Source organism: Cladophialophora carrionii (assembly GCF_000365165.1).
Source record: "Cladophialophora carrionii CBS 160.54 unplaced genomic scaffold supercont1.5, whole genome shotgun sequence".
Taxonomy (NCBI): Eukaryota; Fungi; Ascomycota; class Eurotiomycetes; order Chaetothyriales; family Herpotrichiellaceae; genus Cladophialophora; species Cladophialophora carrionii.
The window spans coordinates 2,129,635-2,151,068 of NW_008481830.1; the positions used below are offsets into that span (position 1 = coordinate 2,129,635).

General features: G+C 54.6%; 9 protein-coding genes across 9 annotated transcripts; 5 read left to right on the forward strand and 4 right to left on the reverse strand.

The window, feature by feature from the left end:
- Positions 1-347: 347 nt before the first annotated feature.
- Positions 348-2,228, reverse strand: G647_06593 (uncharacterized protein; the record flags this gene model as incomplete). Its single annotated transcript, XM_008730913.1, has 2 exons — positions 348-1,870; positions 2,213-2,228. 2 exons carry the CDS (start codon positions 2,226-2,228, stop codon positions 348-350), a joined length of 1,539 nt encoding a protein of 512 aa, XP_008729135.1.
- A 2,305-nt stretch (positions 2,229-4,533) lies between these two features.
- G647_06594 (uncharacterized protein) lies at positions 4,534-5,325 on the forward strand (the record flags this gene model as incomplete). Its single annotated transcript, XM_008730914.1, has 1 exon — positions 4,534-5,325. One exon carries the CDS (start codon positions 4,534-4,536, stop codon positions 5,323-5,325), a length of 792 nt encoding a protein of 263 aa, XP_008729136.1.
- A 772-nt stretch (positions 5,326-6,097) lies between these two features.
- Positions 6,098-6,673, forward strand: G647_06595 (uncharacterized protein; the record flags this gene model as incomplete). Its single annotated transcript, XM_008730915.1, has 1 exon — positions 6,098-6,673. The coding sequence occupies one exon, from the start codon at positions 6,098-6,100 to the stop codon at positions 6,671-6,673; it is 576 nt and encodes a 191-aa protein (XP_008729137.1).
- A 2,076-nt stretch (positions 6,674-8,749) lies between these two features.
- On the reverse strand, positions 8,750-9,100 carry G647_06596 (uncharacterized protein; the record flags this gene model as incomplete). Its single annotated transcript, XM_008730916.1, has 1 exon — positions 8,750-9,100. The coding sequence occupies one exon, from the start codon at positions 9,098-9,100 to the stop codon at positions 8,750-8,752; it is 351 nt and encodes a 116-aa protein (XP_008729138.1).
- Positions 9,101-9,814: 714 nt separating this feature from the next.
- On the forward strand, positions 9,815-10,864 carry G647_06597 (uncharacterized protein; the record flags this gene model as incomplete). Its single annotated transcript, XM_008730917.1, has 3 exons — positions 9,815-9,851; positions 9,927-10,046; positions 10,203-10,864. 3 exons carry the CDS (start codon positions 9,815-9,817, stop codon positions 10,862-10,864), a joined length of 819 nt encoding a protein of 272 aa, XP_008729139.1.
- Positions 10,865-11,068: 204 nt separating this feature from the next.
- Positions 11,069-12,674, reverse strand: G647_06598 (uncharacterized protein; the record flags this gene model as incomplete). Its single annotated transcript, XM_008730918.1, has 3 exons — positions 11,069-11,537; positions 11,613-12,399; positions 12,515-12,674. The coding sequence occupies 3 exons, from the start codon at positions 12,672-12,674 to the stop codon at positions 11,069-11,071; spliced, it is 1,416 nt and encodes a 471-aa protein (XP_008729140.1).
- Positions 12,675-13,834: 1,160 nt separating this feature from the next.
- On the forward strand, positions 13,835-14,764 carry G647_06599 (uncharacterized protein; the record flags this gene model as incomplete). Its single annotated transcript, XM_008730919.1, has 1 exon — positions 13,835-14,764. One exon carries the CDS (start codon positions 13,835-13,837, stop codon positions 14,762-14,764), a length of 930 nt encoding a protein of 309 aa, XP_008729141.1.
- Positions 14,765-15,546: 782 nt separating this feature from the next.
- On the reverse strand, positions 15,547-16,980 carry G647_06600 (uncharacterized protein; the record flags this gene model as incomplete). The annotated part of the gene is made up of 4 exons (XM_008730920.1): positions 15,547-15,781; positions 15,834-16,153; positions 16,240-16,640; positions 16,731-16,980. 4 exons carry the CDS (start codon positions 16,978-16,980, stop codon positions 15,547-15,549), a joined length of 1,206 nt encoding a protein of 401 aa, XP_008729142.1.
- Positions 16,981-17,954: 974 nt separating this feature from the next.
- Positions 17,955-20,164, forward strand: G647_06601 (uncharacterized protein; the record flags this gene model as incomplete). The annotated part of the gene is made up of 4 exons (XM_008730921.1): positions 17,955-18,601; positions 18,693-18,751; positions 18,832-19,019; positions 19,109-20,164. 4 exons carry the CDS (start codon positions 17,955-17,957, stop codon positions 20,162-20,164), a joined length of 1,950 nt encoding a protein of 649 aa, XP_008729143.1.
- Positions 20,165-21,434: the final 1,270 nt, after the last annotated feature.

Below are 21,434 nucleotides of genomic sequence, written 5' to 3' on the forward strand. Positions count from 1 at the left end.
AGGTCGAAGTTGTCCTGCAAATATTTGTACACTGCCGATCTGTCTAGGCTGATACGTTTCACGTTCGACTTCCACTCAGCCGAATATGACCAGGGTTCCCAGGAGATGATGGTCCAAAATGTTGCTGGAGCAATACCAGATGTGCTCCCCGTTACCAGACGCTCAAATGCCGTGGCTGGAATCGCGACTCCATCTCTTGCCGATCCGTGCTTGCTGGTCATCATGTTCGTCGTCATGTCGTTATCAAATAATAGAGCCCGTGATTCTGATGGAGCTCGAATTCCCCTCCGTCCTTCGTGGATCGGACAGTTTCCCTCGAACGCCTTGCGTGCTATGGCTAGAACGCTTCAAAATAGAACGGCCTCTCTGTGCACCGAAAATGTCTTCCACGTGGGATCCAGTGCCCTGGTGGCCTCGAAGAGGATTTGCCGACCGTCGTAGTCCACGTTCTTTTTGATCTCGTGGAAGCGATTCTCTTCCGGGACGAACTCTCCTTCTACCAGGCCCTCTTCCTCGAGCTCCATGATTCTTTGAGCGAGGACTGCCATGATGGGTCCCTCCCACACGCCTTCCTTGCCTGCTCGCTTCAATTGAGCGACTGCCCGCCGCCGGAGACGCCAGTCACGACACTTGCAGGCGACGAAGAAGAGCGGGTGAACAATACCGAGCTCCATGGTGAAAGGTGTGGCTTCGTCCTCCAGAGGCTTTTGCTCAGGCATGCCAAGGGCAGTAGTCATCTGTTCAACCTTAGAGACCATGTCCTCGAAGTCATCTTGGAAAGCATCAAACGTGCTCTCCGGTCCGCAGTCTATGCACGCCCTGAGCATAATGACGGCTGTCTTGATCTGAAGTCGAAGCCCCAACAGGCTTTTAATGTCGGTGCTGCTTAATCTCGATCCTTGGGCTGAGAAGAAGTTTTCCAGTGCCGCCATCCAGGCGTCGAATATGTCGAGCGCCTCTTGCCGTCGAGTCTGCCACTCCAACGGCACGGTATCGCGTCTCCAATACCGATACATCCGTGCATCCGACTTGACCAGCTGGTACACCGAAACAAGAAGATTATCGAGATGGTAACGAACTTGACCCAAGGTGAGGTTGGTGGGCAGGATCCGAGGCACTTGGCTCACATCGGCTGACAAAGGCTCTGCTAGGTCTTTCGAGAATGTGCATGCCTGTATGTCGTATCGAGCGAAAACTCGGAGGAGCTCGTCCACTTCGTCCTGAGGCATCTCGCGGAATTTCGCCTTTGAGCCTGGAGAATAGGATGTGAGTGAGATTTCAGTGGCCCGAGGGAGGTTCATCTGTCTGATCAATTCTCGCATGCCTTGCTGATAGTGGATGACGGCGGCCATGTTATTGCGGCGGAGGACTTCGAAGCAAGCAAATAATATACTTGCGATGATGGCAAGCTTGGCGTTGGTTTTGGTGGGCTCGTTCAGTCGCTGGTTCAACTCACGCAAGGCACCCCCATAGAGCTTCAAGGCGTGTTGGTAGCTCTGATCGTCAATCAGTTGAGGGCTGTATTTGCCACAGCGGTCCTGGTAGTCCTCATGCAAGGTCCCCAGTGCGATGATTGCGTTCCGGACCACCGGTTCCTCGTGACCCACTTTGAGTACGAGCTTCGTCCAGAAACCTGTTTCGGACCCTCCAGCGAAGGCGGGTACCGTGCAATATTGAAACCGGTGGAAGATACGGCGTTCCTGGGTGGTGCCTTGAAACGGCTTGGTGATCGAATTGGGTTCAAATAGGTATTCGAAGACAGCCGGTCGCCGCTGAGGTGGCGATACCGCACTTGATGCTGAGCTGCTAGAGCTGTCCTTGGGGAACTCGTACCCGTCGCATTTGCGTCCGGTGGAGGTACATCGCTTACCTGGAGGTCAAGTGAGCACTAATGCGGACAATAGAAAGAGAGAGGTGGCCGGGGCCAAGTGACGGCACACTTACAGCTCGGTTTCGTTTCATCGCATTTAATCCTACGTATCTTCCCATTGTTAGCATCAAAGTGCGATGTGGCCAGTAGGAGCGCGGGGGAGGAGTCGACTCTGGCCAGGACACGGAACGAAGATGGGGGACCGGTGCGGGCTCAGCTATCCACCGAGAGGATCAAGGCTGTGGCGGGTGCCATACGAGCATTTTGAGCCGTGCACTTAAAATATGCGAGGCGGCCATTGGGTGGGGGAGGGCATGAAGCGACTTTCTTTCTTGAACTCACCTTGCACGTCTTGCATCCTGTTCGTACTTTTGGTTTGCTAGCCCTCTTCCGGCGCGCCAAGGCCAGGGAGGAGCTGCTGGATGCCGAGTGCCTTTCCGACGCCCTGCCAGGCATTGACTCAACCCTAGTGTAGGTAAAGTCTGGCTCAGGCACGGACACATACTGTGGGACTGGCGGTCGTGAGGGGATGGGTATAACATAGGGGCCAGCATGACCTTGTGGCGGCCACATGGTGCGGGCGGAGTTGAAACCAGGTGGCAAGATGTCGCGTCAAAAGTACGAGGGGCGCCAGCGCAGAGTTTGGAGTACCGAAAGACCTGCGGCGGAGACGTCCAAGCTCGAAAAGGGATTTGCAGTGGCCGGATTGGTGGCAGTATCTGCAGTGGTTGGCTCGGGTCCTGGGTGAGCGTGCTATGCACGTACTGGGACGGGTTGACGGAGGGGCGAGGTATGATGGAGCGACAACTGTTACGAAGAAGCAAGCTTGCGGAAATTATGTACGTATATACCAATGACGGGAGTGTCAAATGCCGTCAACGTCCTAGTCGGACTTCTGGAGGTCCTTTGTCGACAAGGTAGCCTGCCAGACTGCCTTTGAGTGCTGGGAGCCTCAGCTGGAAGAAAGAGCCTCGGGGGCGGGAAGCAACCATTCAATAAGACTGCGCAGAGGGACAATTGGCAGTAGCACAGGCAAGGACGAGCACGGTCGATAAGGCTGGCAAGCCTGGAAAGCCCGGAATGGCGATGGTTTAGGCGGTGTCGCCGATAGACCAGTGAACAGTGGATGATCGCTAGGGGGACAATAGGGCTAGCAGGAGACGATGGGGATCCGAACAGGAAGAGTCGTAGGCAAGTCCGAAGCACCAGAACCGGGGCACGCGTATGAGCCGAGGCAGGAAAGATTGGGATCGGCGCAAGTATGCGAATAAGTCCTGTAAGGTGGTCGGTTGACGTTGGAACGAAGACAAAAGGACCTTCTCTGGCGGGGTGAGGGATGCGAGATTGCAAGCAAAACGCAAGTCAGCTGGGAAAAAGAAAGTGCGGCACGAGGAAAACTGAAAACTGGCTGAGAATCGCTCCGGTGTCAGAGCCACTCCCGTCTCGGCCTGGCTTCAAACAAACGGGGCCTCCGATTCGCCTGCGATGGGCCTAGCGTGCCCAGCTGCCATGTGATAGGTTGGGTCGTAAACGCTTGCATACATGAGGCAGCGCTGTGCCACCACGGCCACCACTCAAGAGTTGGTCAGGCGTGCATCTCGACTTCCTCACTGCCGAAGCATTACCGACACTCCAAAGCCTTGCCGCCGGAGCGGGAGGAAGGCTTCGGGAAGACGACTCATTATTGGTCACTCATCTGCGAAGACCCTGAGATGCTAAATTCCCATATTGCGTATAGGGATTTGGAGGTTCATCGTAGCTGCATTGCAAGTTCTCGGTAATCTCTCGATATCTGGGTGAGGCGGTGGCGGCAGATGTGTTTGCTGCCACCAGTGACCGATGACCGCTGCACGCGTGAGATGGCATGCTCTCAGATTACCCCTTGCCTCGTACGGATCACAGCATCCAAGCCCCGGACTATGAGAGCACACGATCACGCCGAGTTTCTAACACTCGTGTGGCCGGAAGCTTAGAAAGCGCCGATGTGTTGACTGTTGACTCAACCTCGAACCAGATTGATGATCTGGTAGGCTCCACTTTGTTCAGAGCTCGTACTCCGGAGGACTCTCCCTCAGGCGTGCACGAGTATCTACCCAAGATCTCGTGTTTTTAGTATGCAGGCTTAAGTTCTATGAGGACGGAATATTTGATTGGTACACATGAGCCCATTCATCTCACCAAAATGCCAAGGTCAAACAGATTGATGCGCTAGGTGCGGCGGAACACTTGACTTAAAGATACAGGAGTACGGAGCGCCACACAGCATGCAGCGAAACGCACGAGCTGCGTGTGTCGGTAAACCGCGTCGCGTGCCGCTCAAGCCTGTTGCTCTGCACTACATATTACACAATACAGAATACAACATAGACACGTATTCGCACAGCCGTAGCGATTCCTCGTCCTGCCTACGTTAATCATGGTCAGATACCTTGCCGATGAAAGTAGACCACTCTTCTGACATAATTCCATGACAGGCTTCTCTCCGTCGGCTTGCAAAGGATCACGCGAGTCTACAATCCGCGCTTCCTCCCAACTACCTCTTCGCAGATGTTGAAGATGGCTCCTCTCTGCCAGATGATCTTACACAGCTTGTAGTCCTAGTTACCGGCGCAGATGGCACGCCTTATGCATCTGGATTATGGCGTCTGAGCTTGAAAATTCCCATGGACTATCCCAAGAGTCCGCCCAAAGCCACCTTCAAGACGCGCATATACCATCCCAACGTCGATGAGAAGACCGGTGCAGTGTGTCTCGAGACACTAAAGAGAGATTGGGATCCGAAGTTGACTCTGAAGGACATCCTGGTCACCATCTCATGCCTCTTGATTCAACCCAATCCCGATTCCGCACTGAATGCAGCCGCTGGAGCTTTGATACAAGAAGACTACGACGCGTTTTCAACGCAAGCGCAGTTAATGACAAGGATACACGCGCCCATTCCCAAGCATTTGTTAGCGGCTGTCCAAGAAGCGAAGCGACGGGGTGAAGATGCTGACCACAAACCGGAATCAAAGCCTACCGCTGGCCAAGCAACGCCTGAACAAGATGACATGAAGGAAAATGATGCGGGTGGACTTGGCGAGTCGTCCACATGTCCCCTTCCCGGATCGCAGACGAGTATCAGATCAAAGCGGCCTCTGTCGGAACTACCGGTCCCCGAAGATAATGATGCTGGGAGCTTGTCTGACACCGACTCAGAGCCTAGAAGGAAGTCACCCAGGATGACGGCCTCAGGTGTATCAGATCGGACCACAAATTCCCAGGCAGCGGCAACCATAAAGCAAGGCGAGAAAGCGCCCACGGTCGAAGAGGGCGAGGCGGAAGGAAACAAGGTTGCAGCCCAGCAGTCATGCGTTCCTCCCTACCCATCTAATGTATCCGGTCCCGTGGCAGTACGCAAACCTTTGAGCACGAAAAGGAAAGGGCAGCCACGTATAGGGATTCGCAGGCTCTGACGCCTGTTCATCGCGCAGTGTGGCGTTGTTTGCTAGATTCACAATCTTTCGAACCAAGCGTTCAAGCGGACTGTGTAGTCACGGATAACGAATGGGTTCGGGACGAAACGGGCGGCCGGTCAATTCGGCGATATGTTGCCCTCGCGCCACCGGTTTCATAGCATAGTCCTCCGTGACCTGGGAAGACATCCAAGCACAGATCCAGCTATTTTCTTTTTTGACTTGACCAACAATATTGGTGGCTGATGGACGTCGACCGCGTTGTACCGCTCCCGCGCGCCCGCATGGCACAATCGCGTGGGTGGCACAACACGAGGACGGTTTTCATCTTCGTCACACGCGGACCAGCCCCTCACGCCTCACACCTCACACACGCTGCTCCAGCCTCCAGCTGGCCCAGCCACCCTTTTCGGCCTAGTCTAGGCCCAGTTCCACTGCACGTCATTGGCGGCTACCCCTAACAACCGTTAGCAAGCCCCCGCAATATTTTGGTTGTTTTCTAGTCTCATTCCGGAACGAGACCGATAGAAGGCTAGAAAGGGGCGGGGCTGGAGGCATAGCGGTTGCGACGAAAGGGGGTATATAGACTGTCTGAAATCATATGCAAACCTTCCACCGACAAGATCATTCAGTACAACCTGCTCTGCTCAACACACCTCGCTCTCGATCATTAATCGACGACGCTGCACAATTGTACCCATCAACCTACAACTGTCCCTCGAAGCATCTGAGACCACTTGAACTATACTGATTCAAGTTGCCATCTACAAATATGCACACCGCACAATTATCTTTGTCCTTGCTCTCCCTCGCCCTCGGCTTTCTCTTCCAGGTCGGCAGCGCAGACACCACTCTCGCAGCAGTATCAGAGTATCCCGACGGCCAGCCCCAAGCGCCTCCCGCCACAGCCAGCTGGCCCAGCGAGGCGGCGTCCTCCTCGTCATGGCCGTCGACTTCGTCCTACGAGAATCCCTTCACGATCTACACTTCCATGACCAACTCGCTGGGCGTCATCACCGGCATGCCTTCCGTGGTGACCTCCCAGCCGACCCAACCGGCAGTGGTCACCAGCCAGCCTCCGTCGGCCACACTGCCCAGCTACTCCGGATACTACTACAACACCACCAGTAGCTCAGCATCGGTGTCGAGCCCGAGCCCGAGCCCCACGACGCTGGCTACAAGCACGACACTCGCTGCTGGGACTTCGAGTGGTGGAGGTTCCACTATCTTCACGTTCTTCAGCTCTATTCCCCCGCTGCCCCAAGCCACCGGCGGGGCGGCCTCGAACAGAATCCCAGGAGCAGGCATTGGCTTGGTGGTCGCGGCTCTGGGATTCGGCATGCTATGATTTACGCGGTACGGATGGGGCGGAGCCTGCTTCATCTTTTTGGGAAACATGATCCAGATCCCCTTTGGATCATTGTTACAGTATTTCTTACGTTTTATCGTCACGACGAATCACAGATGATTCTTACGAGCTACCGACTCTGCGCAACACGTCGAGACAGCTGTTACGGATTGGAAAACGATATGGAAGTGCCGGACGAGCGAGGAGTTTGGGAGGACAACATTATGCGACACGCAATTAGATCGTGGGCGAGCGAGCCATACACATTATGCCACCATGCCATGGAAGTGCTCCGGCTGTGGCGAGAAATTAGGAAATGGAATCTGACGACACTGTACGAGGTAGATAGAGAACCCTGTACTCCGTACGAGGTAGATAGAAATGATGAATCAGCCCGATTGAGGCTTTCAAAAACGAACAATATGACACATTTATTTCGAAACACGCCCTTTTTCTACGTGTTCGGTCTTGGTGTCTCGAGGAGCCATAGCTGCTGCACCTGATTTGAGTCGACCACCAACCTGTGCTGATCTCGCTTCGAGGGTAATACTTGTTCAAAAAGTGCCTTAGGTGTTGCTATATCATTGACTTATCGCACCGACCGAAACACGCCGTCAAGCCCTGGAATTTGTTCATTTCCTCATATTTAGCCACTGCAGTGCGTACTCGGCGATGAAATCCCCGACCTTGGACGTATCAGACGCTGACCGAGATAATCCAAGTCACAAGTGCCTTCCACGCCACGCCGTGGAACTCCCAGTATCGGCCACCAACTTGGTACAGACTTTTGACAGAGACATTGCCCTCGCGGACCACGAGCCAATCCGTCGGGGTCACTCCGAGGAACGAACCCACCAACGATTTTTGCTTCGCTCAGAAACTTAAGAAAGCCGATAACCCTTCGCAATGATCTGACATGGGCAGATGCACACCGCGAAAATGTACAGTAGCACATTTGGCGTTTGATATTGAGCCATCGAGGACAACGACATGATGTCAGCGCCGAATGGAATCACGTTGGCTCCCAGCTCGGTCAAGATGTTTCCGTAGACGAATACGATGTTGATAGTCGGTATCCCGGCTCTTCGACCGTTGCCGGAGTGGTGATCAAGCATACCATCATTCAGGTTCCAACAGCGAGATCGTGTCACTCTGGGTCATTGTGAGCAGAAATGTAAGCCTGGCACACCTGGAGGTGCTTACAGATTCCAGTCTATGTTGTCCATGGTTGAAGATGTTCCGCGTGGGGTATATGCCTTCAGCTGCGCAAGCCGTGTTTGCAGCAGGAGAGTCAATGAGCTGCGAGCAGACGGGCCCGCTTTACTTTGCCCATAGCGGGCAATGTCCAGCGGATTGACCATGAGCGGTGTTGATTTGGCTGATCCCAAGTTGATCGCAGATCACTATAACACTCATAGTTCTGGAACCAAACGGCGAGCTGATAACCTGCCTGGCTGGTTTTGTAGCTGGCGATAGAGCATCGTTAGCTCACATCAGAGATCACAGGATGTTAGCAGTCTGCTTGGAGGATCGAGCGAAATGTTCGTGATGAGAAGCGGGCATCAAACGATCCTGCAGGACTCGGAAGTTGTGCAAAGGCGTTTCCCAAATCCATCGACCAGCTGTAGACTAGTAAATACATCTGATCGCGGAATCAACCAGACTGGTACCAAGTAGAGGGATAACACAGGCTGGCAGCCCGTGCTCATGGCGATCAGGGCACAGCTCCAGGTTCAGGATTGCTTCATTGGGGACGTATCAAGTGCCGTGCTGCTCGGGTCTGAAAATGGACATGGACTTTGAAGACGTCAACAGCCAGGCCGGGCCGTAGATGAAACTTGCTGAGCGATGGAGACAATCCTGTAACCCGGTCCTCGCTCCGGTCATTTACCTCTCTGCAAACCCAGCGGATTGAGTTGACATATCCGTATATCGATGGCTCGAGCGCCATACAACATTGCGCGATGGTTTGAAATATCAAGCGGACTCTTCTTTGGACGCTGCACAAGATGCGACCTTCTTCCAGCTTGTTCAAACCAAGTCAAACAGGATTTATTGAATTTCTTCTCCTCTCTCCTACGCCCCTCCCTGCTGTTTCGCCCATTCCGCGAACTCCCTCCTCTGCGCTCTAATATCCATAAATCCAACCCGCTCCTCCAGACCTCGGAAGGGATTTGCTCCTCCGCCATCTCGTTCAATCTGCCCAGCCCACGCGCTCCAACTGACAGGCTTCAAAGGGTCGGAGCCCAGTACAAGGCCGAAACAGGCCAGAAACACAGACACAAGGGTCTCGAGCTTGATGTCTAAGGGAAGGGCGGCATTTTTGTGGACTTTGGTGGAGAGCGTTGAAAACTCATGGGCGGAATAGGCTCTGATATTTCTGTTAGTTGTGGATTCGGCATGGACTGAGAACGTGGCTTTACGCATGGAACAGTGAGAGAAGCCCCACGAGGACGAGTAACCGCGAGAGCGCCGACATTCCGGGAGTCTTATCGATCCCGAGTCTGGGGCGACAAGTACTACGCCCAGTAATACACGTATTTGCAGATCGGAGTCGGTGGGCAGTTGAAGTGAAAGTGATAGCAAGTCTCGGATAGATTCACAGGCCTGACACGGCAGCTTAATGCAGCGTGACGCACCTTAAACTAAATCAGGTTAGACACCGCCCCGCCGCTTTTGAATTTACAGCCTCAGCCTTACCCTCCGCAACGCCGGCACAGGCCTATCAATCGCATCCTGCGCCCGAGGTAGATTCTACTGTGAAGAAGCCGAGGCCGAAGGAAGATAAATGAGCCCTCACTGTCAGTGATTTTAAGGTCGTGCTGCTATCGTGGGTGTACTCTTGCGATGGCGTGCTCGCTGTGCCGTATCGCAAGTCAGCGAGGCGGCCATCCACCAGTAGCAAACTTTGCCGATAACGGACCAGTCTCCTTTTCTTGAATGTACCAATTTTCTGTACAGTAGCATTCAAGGGACTACGAAACTATTGTGGTAGAAGTAGATCCCCTCAACTGCTCACTACTCTCCTTACTGGACTCCGCTCTCCTTCAAACATACTGGGTATACAGTACTTCAACTACCAATTTCTTTTACCTACTATTGGTGCCGATCTTCCCTCGTGCCTACATTACTGTACCGATCATGTTGAACTCCATCTCCAAATTCTCAAACGATCCAGGTGAGCATCTCACTAGCTTTGCAAGCTCTCTGAGTACTTGGCCAGCGATCCAAAGCTACTAATACCATATCCTAGTCGGGGTCGAAAAGACTCTCAAGCTGCTGCAGTCGACCGCGCAGATCGCCGCCAGTATCAGCTACTCGTCACCAGACGAGGCTGCTCTATGGACAGTGGCCAAGAATAACTTCACTCTCGGTAAGCAGATCTTTTCACTGCCATTGCATTGGCATTGCTGGCATGACCTATTTGCCCCCCATGTTCAGCCCTGGTGTTTGTATCTCCATCTGAGATACGTGTCTGACCTGCAACCTACGACTGCGTACTCAGTATCTCATCTAACCTACCTACCAGCGCGTCGCTTCTTCCGCCTCGTCAAATGGATCGACTGCTTCAACATCGGGTATGCACAGTACGAGCTGTATCAGCATCCACGTAGCGAGAAGGCCGTGACTGGGAAGACCACCCCCTCGGCCCATAACGGGCTTCACTTCCTGCTCATCGTCTTGAAGTGGTCATTACTTGGAGCGTATCTCTTCGTCGAGATGTTTACGATTGTCGACGCTGTCGCCGGGACATGGAGGCCCTGGGCCGTCGCGACGCAGACCGAGGCGCTGAAACTGTGGTTCTACTCCCTGGCCATCTCTGTCATGTTGGACCTGTACGAGATCTTGGTCGTCTATTCAAATGACTCGACGGCACCGGCACAGGCCCCGACACCTTCACCGCCAGCAACTACGTCAGAGGGTTCATCGATAGAGGAGGACGAAAAGCAGGGAGCACGAAGCACAAAATCTCAACCCAACGCACCTCCCACCAAGGGTACGGATACTTTCGCTTTCAACGCTGCAAAGCGACGGTCGATGTACAGACAGCTTGTCATCGACGGGTGCGACCTGCTGATCCCCGGTGCCGCAGTCGGGTGGTTGGCATTGGATCCCATCACTGTTGGAGTCGCCGGGTCGATCAGCGCGCTGGTTGGTGGTTCGGATGCATGGGCGCGGGTCAATCGGTAGAACGCACCTGGACGACATCAGGTGTGGTCACATTGAAGACAATTCATGAGCCAACGGAACGTCACTGAATATGCTGGGTCGTACGGTCCCGAAGAGACGACATCATTTCGTCGTCGCGACGCGGACGTTTCATTACGCACGGAAGACCTACGTCTAATCTACCTCGATGCTTTCTGGCTGCCTTCTTGGATGTAATCTGCCTCCTCACGCATTCAGGTTCTCATAATAACTCTCATCCTGGTTCAACAAATAGAACGGGTCCGGCTCTGGCTGGCCCGGTCCACCATGCCACACCGGGCTGGGCAGGCTCGTCAGGCCGCCGCCCGCCTGTGGGGCATCCGCAAAGATATACTCGAACGTCTTGGCCCATTGGACGCGGTTGTTCAGACCCTCCAAGCCCCAGAGCTGCTGCAAGAAATGCAGCATCGACGAGTGCGTGTAGGCCGAGTTGTCGGCGTACGAGGTGCCCTGGTCGTGGATCAGCGTGTTGGGTGGGATCCACGGCGAGATGGCAAACGCGGGGACCCGGACGCCCAGCCGCGTGAAGTCGTAGGACACGTTGTGGCCGTCGGACTTGCCGCTGAACGTGATGCCGTCTTCGGGCGCGGGAATGTTCACCGGCGGAGGGACGTGGTCGGCAAAGCCGCCGTGTTCGTCGAAGTTGATGATCAGCCTGTGCGGTGGTTGATACGTTAGCTTTGCGAGTCCGCTCGATTAGGCACACCGGCCGGAGAATTAGATTACTTACAGCACGTTGTCCCAGTAGGAGGAGTTGCGGAGCGAGTCGTACAGATGCTTGATCATCATCTCGCCGGCGGCCATGTTGCTGGTTGGGTGCATGGAGTCGATGGTGCAGCATTCCGGGTTGATGTACGAGAACTGGGGCAGGTTGTTGTTGGCCAGATCCTCGTAGAACTGGTCCGCGTGCACGAGCCGGTCCATTGCGTTGTCCTGCACCCACTTGTACATGTACGCATCGATGATGTCCGTCTCGTAGTAGTTCTTCCACGTGATGTTCTTGCGGGACAGCGACTCGAAGATCGACACGGCGCAGTCCGTGCCCGTCGTGTTGCTGAACCAGCCCGAGCTTTGGTCCGTGTTGTCCACGTACCCGCAACTCGAGCCGGATGTCGCGAACTGGCGGTTTGGATTGGTCGGTCCAGGGTGTTCGGCATGGTAGGTGTCCCAGAAGGCGTAGTTCTGGGCGAGGGTCATCAGAGTCGTCGCCATGTCCGGGTCATACGCCTTGATGACAAAGGAGCTGTCTCCGGGCGTGGCGTTGTATCTCTCGGATTGGCGTTCGATGAATCCCGACATGTCGGGGACATCGTCGGCCGTCGGCTCCCACTTGCGGTAGATCTCGTAGCTGGTGCCGGCAAAGTTGTGGTCCGGGTCTTTCAGGGGGACTTCGGCCTCGTACTTGCCCGCGCAGATCAACAACGGCTCGTTCCACACGGTCCAGTTGGGATTGGTGAATTCATTGCAGTATGTCACGTTGCGTAAGTTGTCGATGTCTTTGTTGAAGTCCCAGTATCCTGGATGACGTTAGCAGCTGTCAATGCAGCAGGAGGGTCCATAGCGAAGGCCGGCATTCTGCGGAGGCATATATGGATTGGCAGAGGCAGCGGTCCAGACTTTGAGACCACTCACCAGCAATGTTGTCAAAGGAGTGGTTCTCCAACATGAGATACACGACATGGGTGATTTTGCTGCTCAGGTCTTGCCATGTCGACGCTTGGCGGTCAACCGGGAGGGCAAGAGTGGAAGAAATGAGCACGGAAGCGCTCAAAACTGAGAGGGTGGAAAACATCTTGACAAGAACCTGGTCCCTCTTCCTTGTAACCGTCTGTGGTCCCTGGCGGCCCTCTTCCAGGCAAGGAGCGGGTTACCGACCTTTTATGCCCTGGTCCGTCGTGCTTCGCACCGAGAATCGTGTAGCACGACTCAATATGCCAACATGCCTCTACGGCCGTCTGCCGGAAAATCTTCTGAAGTCGTAGGCGTATGTGCACCCGTCGTCATGGCTTCTCATCATGCGTCTTCGCCCAAGTATCGTTGGCGAATGCTGTGGCTGGTCGTCGACACGTTGCTCTCAGGCTTTGACTTCCTCCCGGTGCCTAAGTGCCGGCATGTCACCTTCTGTGTAGGGCAAAACAATCCGTCGACGATCGAACCCATGCCACGCCCGTCTGTGGACAGGGACATTAGAGGACCCGTCCGCTGGTCTCGTGGGACTTGGATGAAGAGGAAGCTTGATAGCCTCGTCCAGGTAAGAATCTTCCCAGCCGCCGAATTTTGCTAACAGCTGTGGGACTTGCATTAGTTTCGTGGCGCCATGCAGGGAGCGTCGAGAGCTTAGCCGATGCTTGTCTCGACTTGTTTCTTACACCCCTGGTCGTGCAAGAGAGTGCCGTGTCCCCAGACCTCCAATCATCTGCCCGGGATTGTCGATGACCACGCACGTTGTCCACGGGGCGGGGACAGCGACGCAGGAAGATCGTCATGCTGCATGAGCGCTGCGTTCCTGAGCTGCTTGCAGCTTGCTTCCTTTCACGCGCTAACCGGTCGCTCTGAATTTTTGCTCACGCAGGGCAATCCACGTTTCTGTTTGACAGGTCGTAGGAAACACGACGACCCGGTCTTGACGATAGCTCAGCGGTGCCGTTGACGCTTCGAATACGAGGACCCAATACATGCCTCGTCCGGAAGGTGAGCGATGGGAGGAGTGCCTCGCTTCCTAGCACAGTCCACGTTACATTCGTACAACGAGCAAGGTGCAGGGAGATAACAACCGGTGAGTCCGCGATGAGAAAGGATGGGACAGTATAGCGACGGACCAGACAGCATCCCTTCTGGCCTCACATCTCTCTCCAGAATCTCTTTTCTTTCTCAATCTTCAAGTTGAGACATCCTGAGCCAGCTCCATCTCCCCACGAACCGTCTTGCACAGGAGAAGCCCTTGACAACACAATGTCGATCGAGAGCTTCGAAGACACAAACGCCATGGCGTCCATGCTCAAAGCGCTCATGAAGCATCCATACTCACGCGTCCCCGTCGACGCGGAGAAAGATGCAATGCTGGCCCAGGCAACGACGACGTGTCGCAGCTCCGACGAAGCCGCCGAGACGAGCAGTCAGTCTTCTGGCGAGACGGTCTGCGAGACACCACCCACAATTCCGCACCGCGAACGCACGCCAGTCAACGCGCGGATCGTCTCGGACGCCATCATCGGGCTCTCAGACGGCCTGACCGTCCCCTTTGCCCTGACGGCCGGCCTCTCTGCTCTCGGGAACACCAAAGTCGTGGTATTTGGCGGCCTGGCCGAGCTCATCGCTGGAGCCATCTCCATGGGCCTGGGCGGATACTTGGGCGCCAAGAGCGAAGAAGCCGCCTACAATGCTACGTACCGATCCACGCGAACACAGGTCCTCGAATCGAGCGGCAGCCTATCTTCAGAAGTCACGTCTATATTCGCGCCCTACCATCTCCCGCCCTCGCTGCTCAAGGACTTCACGCATCAGCTCATCACGTCCAACAGTCCCGACGCCGTGGTGGACTTCCTCATGCACTTCCAGCACAACACGCCCGAACCCGCGGCAAGCCGGGCAGTGACATGCGCGCTCACCATCGCGCTGGGCTACTTCATCGGCGGCTTCGTGCCGCTCGTGCCGTACTTCTTCACCGACCACGTCACGCACGGACTGGCGTGGAGCATCAGCGTCATGATCGTGGCGTTGTTCGCGTTCGGCTATGTCAAGACCGGATACGTCGAAGGCTGGAGAGGATGGCGTTGCGTGCGATGCAATCTCTGGGGCGCGGCACAGATGGTCATCATCGGTGGCGCGGCAGCCGGTTGTGCCATGGGCGTCGTTCGCCTGTTCAGCTCTCTGCAACTATAAACGGACCCGACTACTGTAAAAATTATTTTCAGTACCCAGTACGTAGGCGTCCGCGTTCGTGTTCGTGAGGGAGCGAAAGGATCATTTCAGGCGTTGCACGAGAGAAAAAGCCGGCAGGCGCACGTGGGTAATCAATCCAGAGTCCAGATTCCAAAGTCAGTCAAGCATTTGCCCCTCGGTATCTGCATGAGCTCCGCAATTGAGCATATGCTTGTTGAGTGTGGATACGCATAATTAGCCCTCGAGCCCGGGCCCGAACCCTGGTCACAGTTCCATAATTATAGTACGAGGTACGAGAGTATTGTCCATAATCCCACGGTGCAACTCCTGCCCAATTGGCTTTTTATCTCAGAGGAGGTGGCCGTATAGTCTTGACCGCAGAGCTCGGCTCGACAAGCTCTTTTCAGTGAGCCGGCTTCACCATGTCTGCTCCTCGGAAACATGTCCGCATATACCGAGCCAGGGAGCTCATTCGTTGGGGCATCTGAACTCATCGATGCGCGGAACTCATACGTGTACTCGCACAGGGAAAACGCACGTGCAGCTTCTGGAACTTCCATGCCCTGACGATCATGGTCATGACCCCTGTTCCCATGTCACGGTGGAGATGTTCAGAAGAGGAAGGTAGACGAGCTGGGTCTCATACACTGGTCCAATCGGATTATTCTATCTCTACTACAGACTCTCTCCTCTGGCATCACATTGCTTGTTCTGCACCCTTACACAGGAAGGCCCTCGTGTTAGACCGTCCGCCGCACTGCCGGCCCCGGTGCTACCAATCTTCAGGGCACATCGTTGCCAGTTTTCGCATCATACGGATATGGGCTGGTATAGTTGAAGGTGGCCACCTTTCCTTTGTAGGTGTTGACCACCGATTTCAAGACACCCTTGCCGTGGGCACAGGTGGATGAGTTGGTGGGAATCGGCCACGTGGCTACATATTGGTCGTCAGAGAGAGGACCAGGGTATGACGAGTTGAAGAACAGTCCCTTGGTGTTGACGTTGGCGTTCTTGTAACTGCACGGATTTGTTAGCAAGGGCTTTATGTTGAGTTCAGGCAGAAACTCACCCAGTCTTGTTGGCAACAAGCTCGAAAACATTGGCGTGGCAATCCCAGCGTCCCAGGGACGGGAGCCCCCAGTTCTGAGACACCGTCGCGATGGTCGAGTAGTGGTTGTAGAACGTGTCGTCCTTGGTTCCCTTCAAATGCGCGGGAATGGCACCGCCAACGAGGATGGAGAAGATCTTGTTCTGAATGCCGTACGACTCGTTCTCGTCGAACGTCAGCAGCAGGAGGGTGTTGTTCCAGAAGTATTCGTTGCTCATGAGTGGCTCGACGAAGTTCCGCAGCCATGTTGAAGAGAAGGTGATGTTGGTGTCATGGGCGTCCTAGAATCATTCATCAGTACCTATCGGTTAAGAGCCTCGCGATGACGATGATGAACAGGACAGTATTGGAGCTCAGAGAGGCTTACATTGGTCATGTTCGGAGTTATGAACGCCCACTGGGGCAATTTCTGGTTCATAAGATCGCTCTCAAAGCCATCGAGACCCTTGATCATGGCGCGGCGAGTGTCGTTGTTGGTGATGGACTTGTAAAGGATCAGGGGATTGTGCTTGCGGACATAATCGTTGGCAAAGGTCTCCTGGTTGGAATAGTTGAAGCCTTGGAACCCTGGGAAGGGGATGTCCTCCTGGTACTCGGCCCAGGAAATTCCTTTGGTCTCGAGTAGATCGACGACGGTGGCAACGTTTGCTGGGACCTGGTGGAAATCATCGTTGTCCATGCCAAAGGTGTCGCCACCAGCCGCGGCGCAGTAGTTTGGCTCGGAAGGATGAGTGACGGCAAAGTAGTTGGTCAGAGTGATTCCCTGAGCTGTGCCGTCGTTAGCATTCGAGGAGTAGACGCGGACAATTGGACTTTGCGACAGCCACCGCATCGATCCAAGTTCAGGCGTCTACTTACAGGCAAGGAACTTCTGGTCTGCGTTGCCGGAAGCAGCGGAGTAGTCGGTGTTCTCCAGCCAGATCTGATAGAAGCGGTTGAACGCCAGGCCCTTGACATTGCTCACCGGCGAGAGGCTGGTTGCTGTGGCGGCTGATTGTTGAATCTGAGTGAGGGTAGGTTCGATCGTGGAGACGGGGGGAGGAGACTGATACGGAGAGGCAGCTGCCAAAGCGCCCGCAGCAACGAGCAGAACACTAGTCTTCATCATCTTGCACGAAAGTCTTGCAGTGCCGACACACTCTTACAATGGATATCCTTGAGCTGGAGAGAGAACGATTCCTCGGCTGTGGGCGACGGACGACATCTTTTATGCTTCAGCTCACAAGGCACGCGAAAAAGTTCCCTGTCAGGGACTCGCGAGGATCCTGCGAGCTTCGTTGCTCCAGGGCCACAGCTGAGAGCATGCTCCCTGTGTCGTACCGAGTTACCGGACCGTATACCACAGTACAGTAGCTCCATGATCCACGGCTCGCCTGTTCTGGCAACTGTACGAGGTCAACGCAGGCGGGAGAGTCGCAAACCACTAAACAAAGCTGCAGACTAAGCTTTAGTGCCATGGCGCCTAAGCGGGGCCGGCCAAAGCTTGAGCTCGAGTGGGGTAATGACGCAGCAGGAGTGGGCCGTTGACGGAGCTAACTACGACGCTAAAAGCCCGCGCCAAGGCGTTAGGCCAACCGTGCGAGCTTGACGGGGCACGTGTCCCTGCCGACACTTCCTTCTCTTCGTAAACCTCGTGCTGCAGCATCTGCCAGCAGGGTTACAGTGATTAGAAAAAATTCTTTCTGATAGGTTGGCGACAAGGGAGGCTGTATCAAAGGGCGCCTTTCCCCGGTGCTGCTGACAATCGGCGATGTTGAGCGATGCCCGAAGGTAGACCACAAGCGATAGACCAGAACCAGCCTTGCCATCCTCTGATCGAAGAGCCATTCGTGCTGCAACACTCACCCACGCAGTCCCTGTTTAACCGATGTCGAATACGGCAGGAGCTAGCTTGGATTGCTGATGGTAGACCGCGAATCATGTGTTATCGCTCAGCTTCCGCCGTGGGAGTTGGAACGAGGCAAAATCAGTGGCAAGGTTGAGGACACGCTCCGTTCGAAAGAATCAGTGTCCTTCGCATTTATTTCTACACCTTGTGGAAGAACGGAGCCTCAGCCCTAGTTCCCAGTTCCCAGCATAAAAATGGCTCCAGATACATTTGCCGAGAAGGCTGCCACTCAAGAACAGACCCATACTGCCACGTCGGAGGGCCAGCGCTCACCAGATGCAAAGGACCGCGGTCATCAATCCAATGTCTCACGGAGGCGACGAGTATACCTCGCCGTTGTTGTCGTTCTTCTTGTTGTCCTGGCACTGGCATTAGGTTTAGGCCTTGGTTTGGGGTTGAGACACTCCAGCAAGTCGAACTCAGGTAACTCCTCAGGCGCGCCCTTGCCATCGAACCCTCGGATACCGAGTGAAGACTCACAAGCATCACTGTCGGTACCACCATGGCGGTCGAATGTGGAGGACTATACCCTCGACATTGCGAGCTGGGACTTCAACGCGCCACCAACCACGCGAGAATATAACTTGACTTTGAGCGAGATTCAATTATCACCGGATGGTGTGTTCCGTACGATGATTGCCATCAATGGCCGCTTCCCTGGGCCATTGATTCGCGCCAACATGGGCGATCGTCTCATCATCAACGTGCAGAACAACCTACCCAACGGCACCGCCATCCACTGGCATGGTCTGTTTCAGAATGGTACGAATTGGATGGATGGCACTGCAGGTATCACGCAATGCCCGATCCCTCCGAACGGGGGTAAATTCACCTACAATTTGTGAGTATATTGGATTCCATCTGCTATGCCAGAGGCTACACTGTGACCCGTCAATACACACCAGTGTCCTGGCTTGTTGACCTAGATGTAGCACTCTCGAGAATCAGTTCGGGACGTATTGGTACCACACCCATTATTCCACCACAAATGGTAGGCCAAAATGAAATCCCAAGGGGCTGTTCCCCATCCTTCTACCCCTACGTAATCTTGCAAGACTGACAATAAACTAGGGGACGGCCCCGTCGGTCCACTGATCATCCATTCACCGGATGAAGTCAAGATGCAAAAGTACTACGACGTCGACCAAGTTGTGCTCCTGCAGGACTGGTACCATGACTATAGCCAGGCTCTTTTACCCGATTACCTTGCGAGTGGTAGTGAGAACGGTGAACCTGTGCCAGATAATGGCTTGATTCAGGTCAGTCTTCCAAGATGGATTCATGTGCTGAAAATCTTCCACCCAACGGTCCTTCCCTCGCCGATTTATCCATGCTAACAACGAACCAGGGCACCAACTACTTCAACTGCTCGACGCTCGACTCTGACAGCGGCTACGTCTGCGTGCAAAACTCAACACGTGCAGTCTTGACGGTAGAGCACGGTAAGCGCTATCGATACCGACTCATCAATGCCGGTGCCTTCGCGACCTTCCAGTTCTCTATTGACAACCATCCACTATCGGTCATCGAAGCCGATGGCACTGCGACCGTGCCGCTGTCGGTCCATCGTGTCGACATTGCAGTCGCGCAGAGATACTCCGTCGTCATGAACGCCAACCAATCCTCTGCGTCGAACTACTGGATGCGAGCCCAACTGAATACTTTCTGCTTCGGGGACGATAACCCAGTCCTCGACGCCGATGCTCGCGCTCTTATAACTTATACGAACAGCACAGCGGCGCCCACGGACTCTGTCGACTGGAAAGACGCACTAGACGTCGAGTGTATTGGCCTGAACTCGTCGCTGTTGACTCCAATGTTCGAAACAGAGGCGCCACCCGCCACGATCATGTATGCCCTCGCTGCAAATTTTCAGATCGGCGACTATGCCATTGATCGCGCCTACATCAACGGGACATCGTGGGTCATGTCAGACACCCCGACGCTCAACCAGGCAGTTGCTGGCCTAGGGGCGGCAAACTCCAACTTCACCACCTCAGGGGTCAGCTCGGCCTTCAGTGCTAATCAATATGTCATTGATGTTCCTGACGTGGCGGTCGTGGACCTTCTGATCACCAACTACGACGAGGGCGCACACCCTTTCCATCTGCACGGCCACAGCTTCTGGGTCCTTGCCACGAGTCCTGACCAATACTTTGACTGGTCCACATACCCAGCGCTGAACACGACGCTCTCCAACGTGTTGAAGCGAGATACAGTCATGATTGATGCCTATGGCTGGGTGCTCATCCGTTTCGTGGCCGACAATCCCGGCTTGTGGGCGCTGCATTGTCACATCACCTGGCACATGGAGTCCGGTCTGCTCATGCAGTTCCAGACGAGGAATGATATCATGAAGACATGGACTTTGCCCTCGGATGTGCTTGGGCTGTGCTCGGCATGATGCCACAAATCCATATATAATGATACATGCGTAGTGATGAGATATGAGCTCACTGAGTCTTGCAAGATACCTACCTGCCTGTCTGTCTATCCACCTCCCTCTTCTAGCGAGTGGAGTGCACACCACCGCTCGTCGAGATCTTGCGAAAAAAGCCAGGGGAGCCTCTGGGCGCACCTGAGCAGCCAACAACCGGAGTCCCAGCAAGAATGTCAATTGGCAGACGCCCCAGGTTCCATACTTGTCTCGATGGCCGTTTGTTGGCAGCTTTCACATGGACTCGACCATTGGCCAAACAGGAGAAAGGCTTTTGCATTTGTGAACGGCACGTGTGCACTTACTGGCGCACGCACGCACACGCAGCGTTGAGAATAGCGAGGGTGCTATAGAGGCGTTGTAACCTTCCCGGAGGCAAGGTACAGTCCGAGCAGCGTTGACGAGGATGGTGATCTGTCCAACTCTGTCCGAGAAGGCTAAATAGATCAACGGACAACGGGAAGCCTTGGTTTCCCTTCCGGAAGAAAGCAGACACAAGAGGACGGGTACGAGGACATTAATATATGTTTAAATTAGCGTCTAGTAACTTATTCTGCATCGTCACCTCGTTTCCGTTTCTTCCACCATATTCTGCCAGTGAATAGTGCGAGGAAGGCGAAGATAACTCCTAAGATAGAACACACAATTGTTACTTTCTTGCCAGTGTCGTTGTCCCCCCCGCCGCCGCTTCGGGATTCTGTGGGATTGCTCCCGGAGTTGATGTCGCCTGTGGGAGGCACAGTTAGTGTCGTATGCGACGTGACGGCGTGTACGGTAGAGAATGTTGTTGGGGTCGCTTACATTTGACGTCAGCACATATTGTCGGCCAATTCATCCTAGCAAGGTTGCGGTGCACGCCACGGAGATGGCGAGCGCGAGTGCCAGAGCCAGTCTGAGGGAGCACTCACTTGGTCTTGCTGCAGTGGATGAAGGCTCAGATGTGGCAGTCACGGTGCTGGTGACCACTGTGGTAGGGGTGTTCCCTGGTGAGGCCTCCGAAGTGACCCTCGACGTGTCTGAAGCCGAAGGGGGATTGCCATCGACGGTCCTAAGCGTTGTACTGGTTTCCGTGTCCGCAGAGGAGGCTGTTTTCGGAGAAGTGGTTGGAGATTTGGATGAGCTGGTCAGAGTTGGGTAGTCATTCAAGCTAGCTCCATCGATATGGCAGTAGCCATTATACAATGATAGCCCGTCCTGGAGGTCAACAGTGTTGGTCGTGCAGCCGGAATAGATGCAT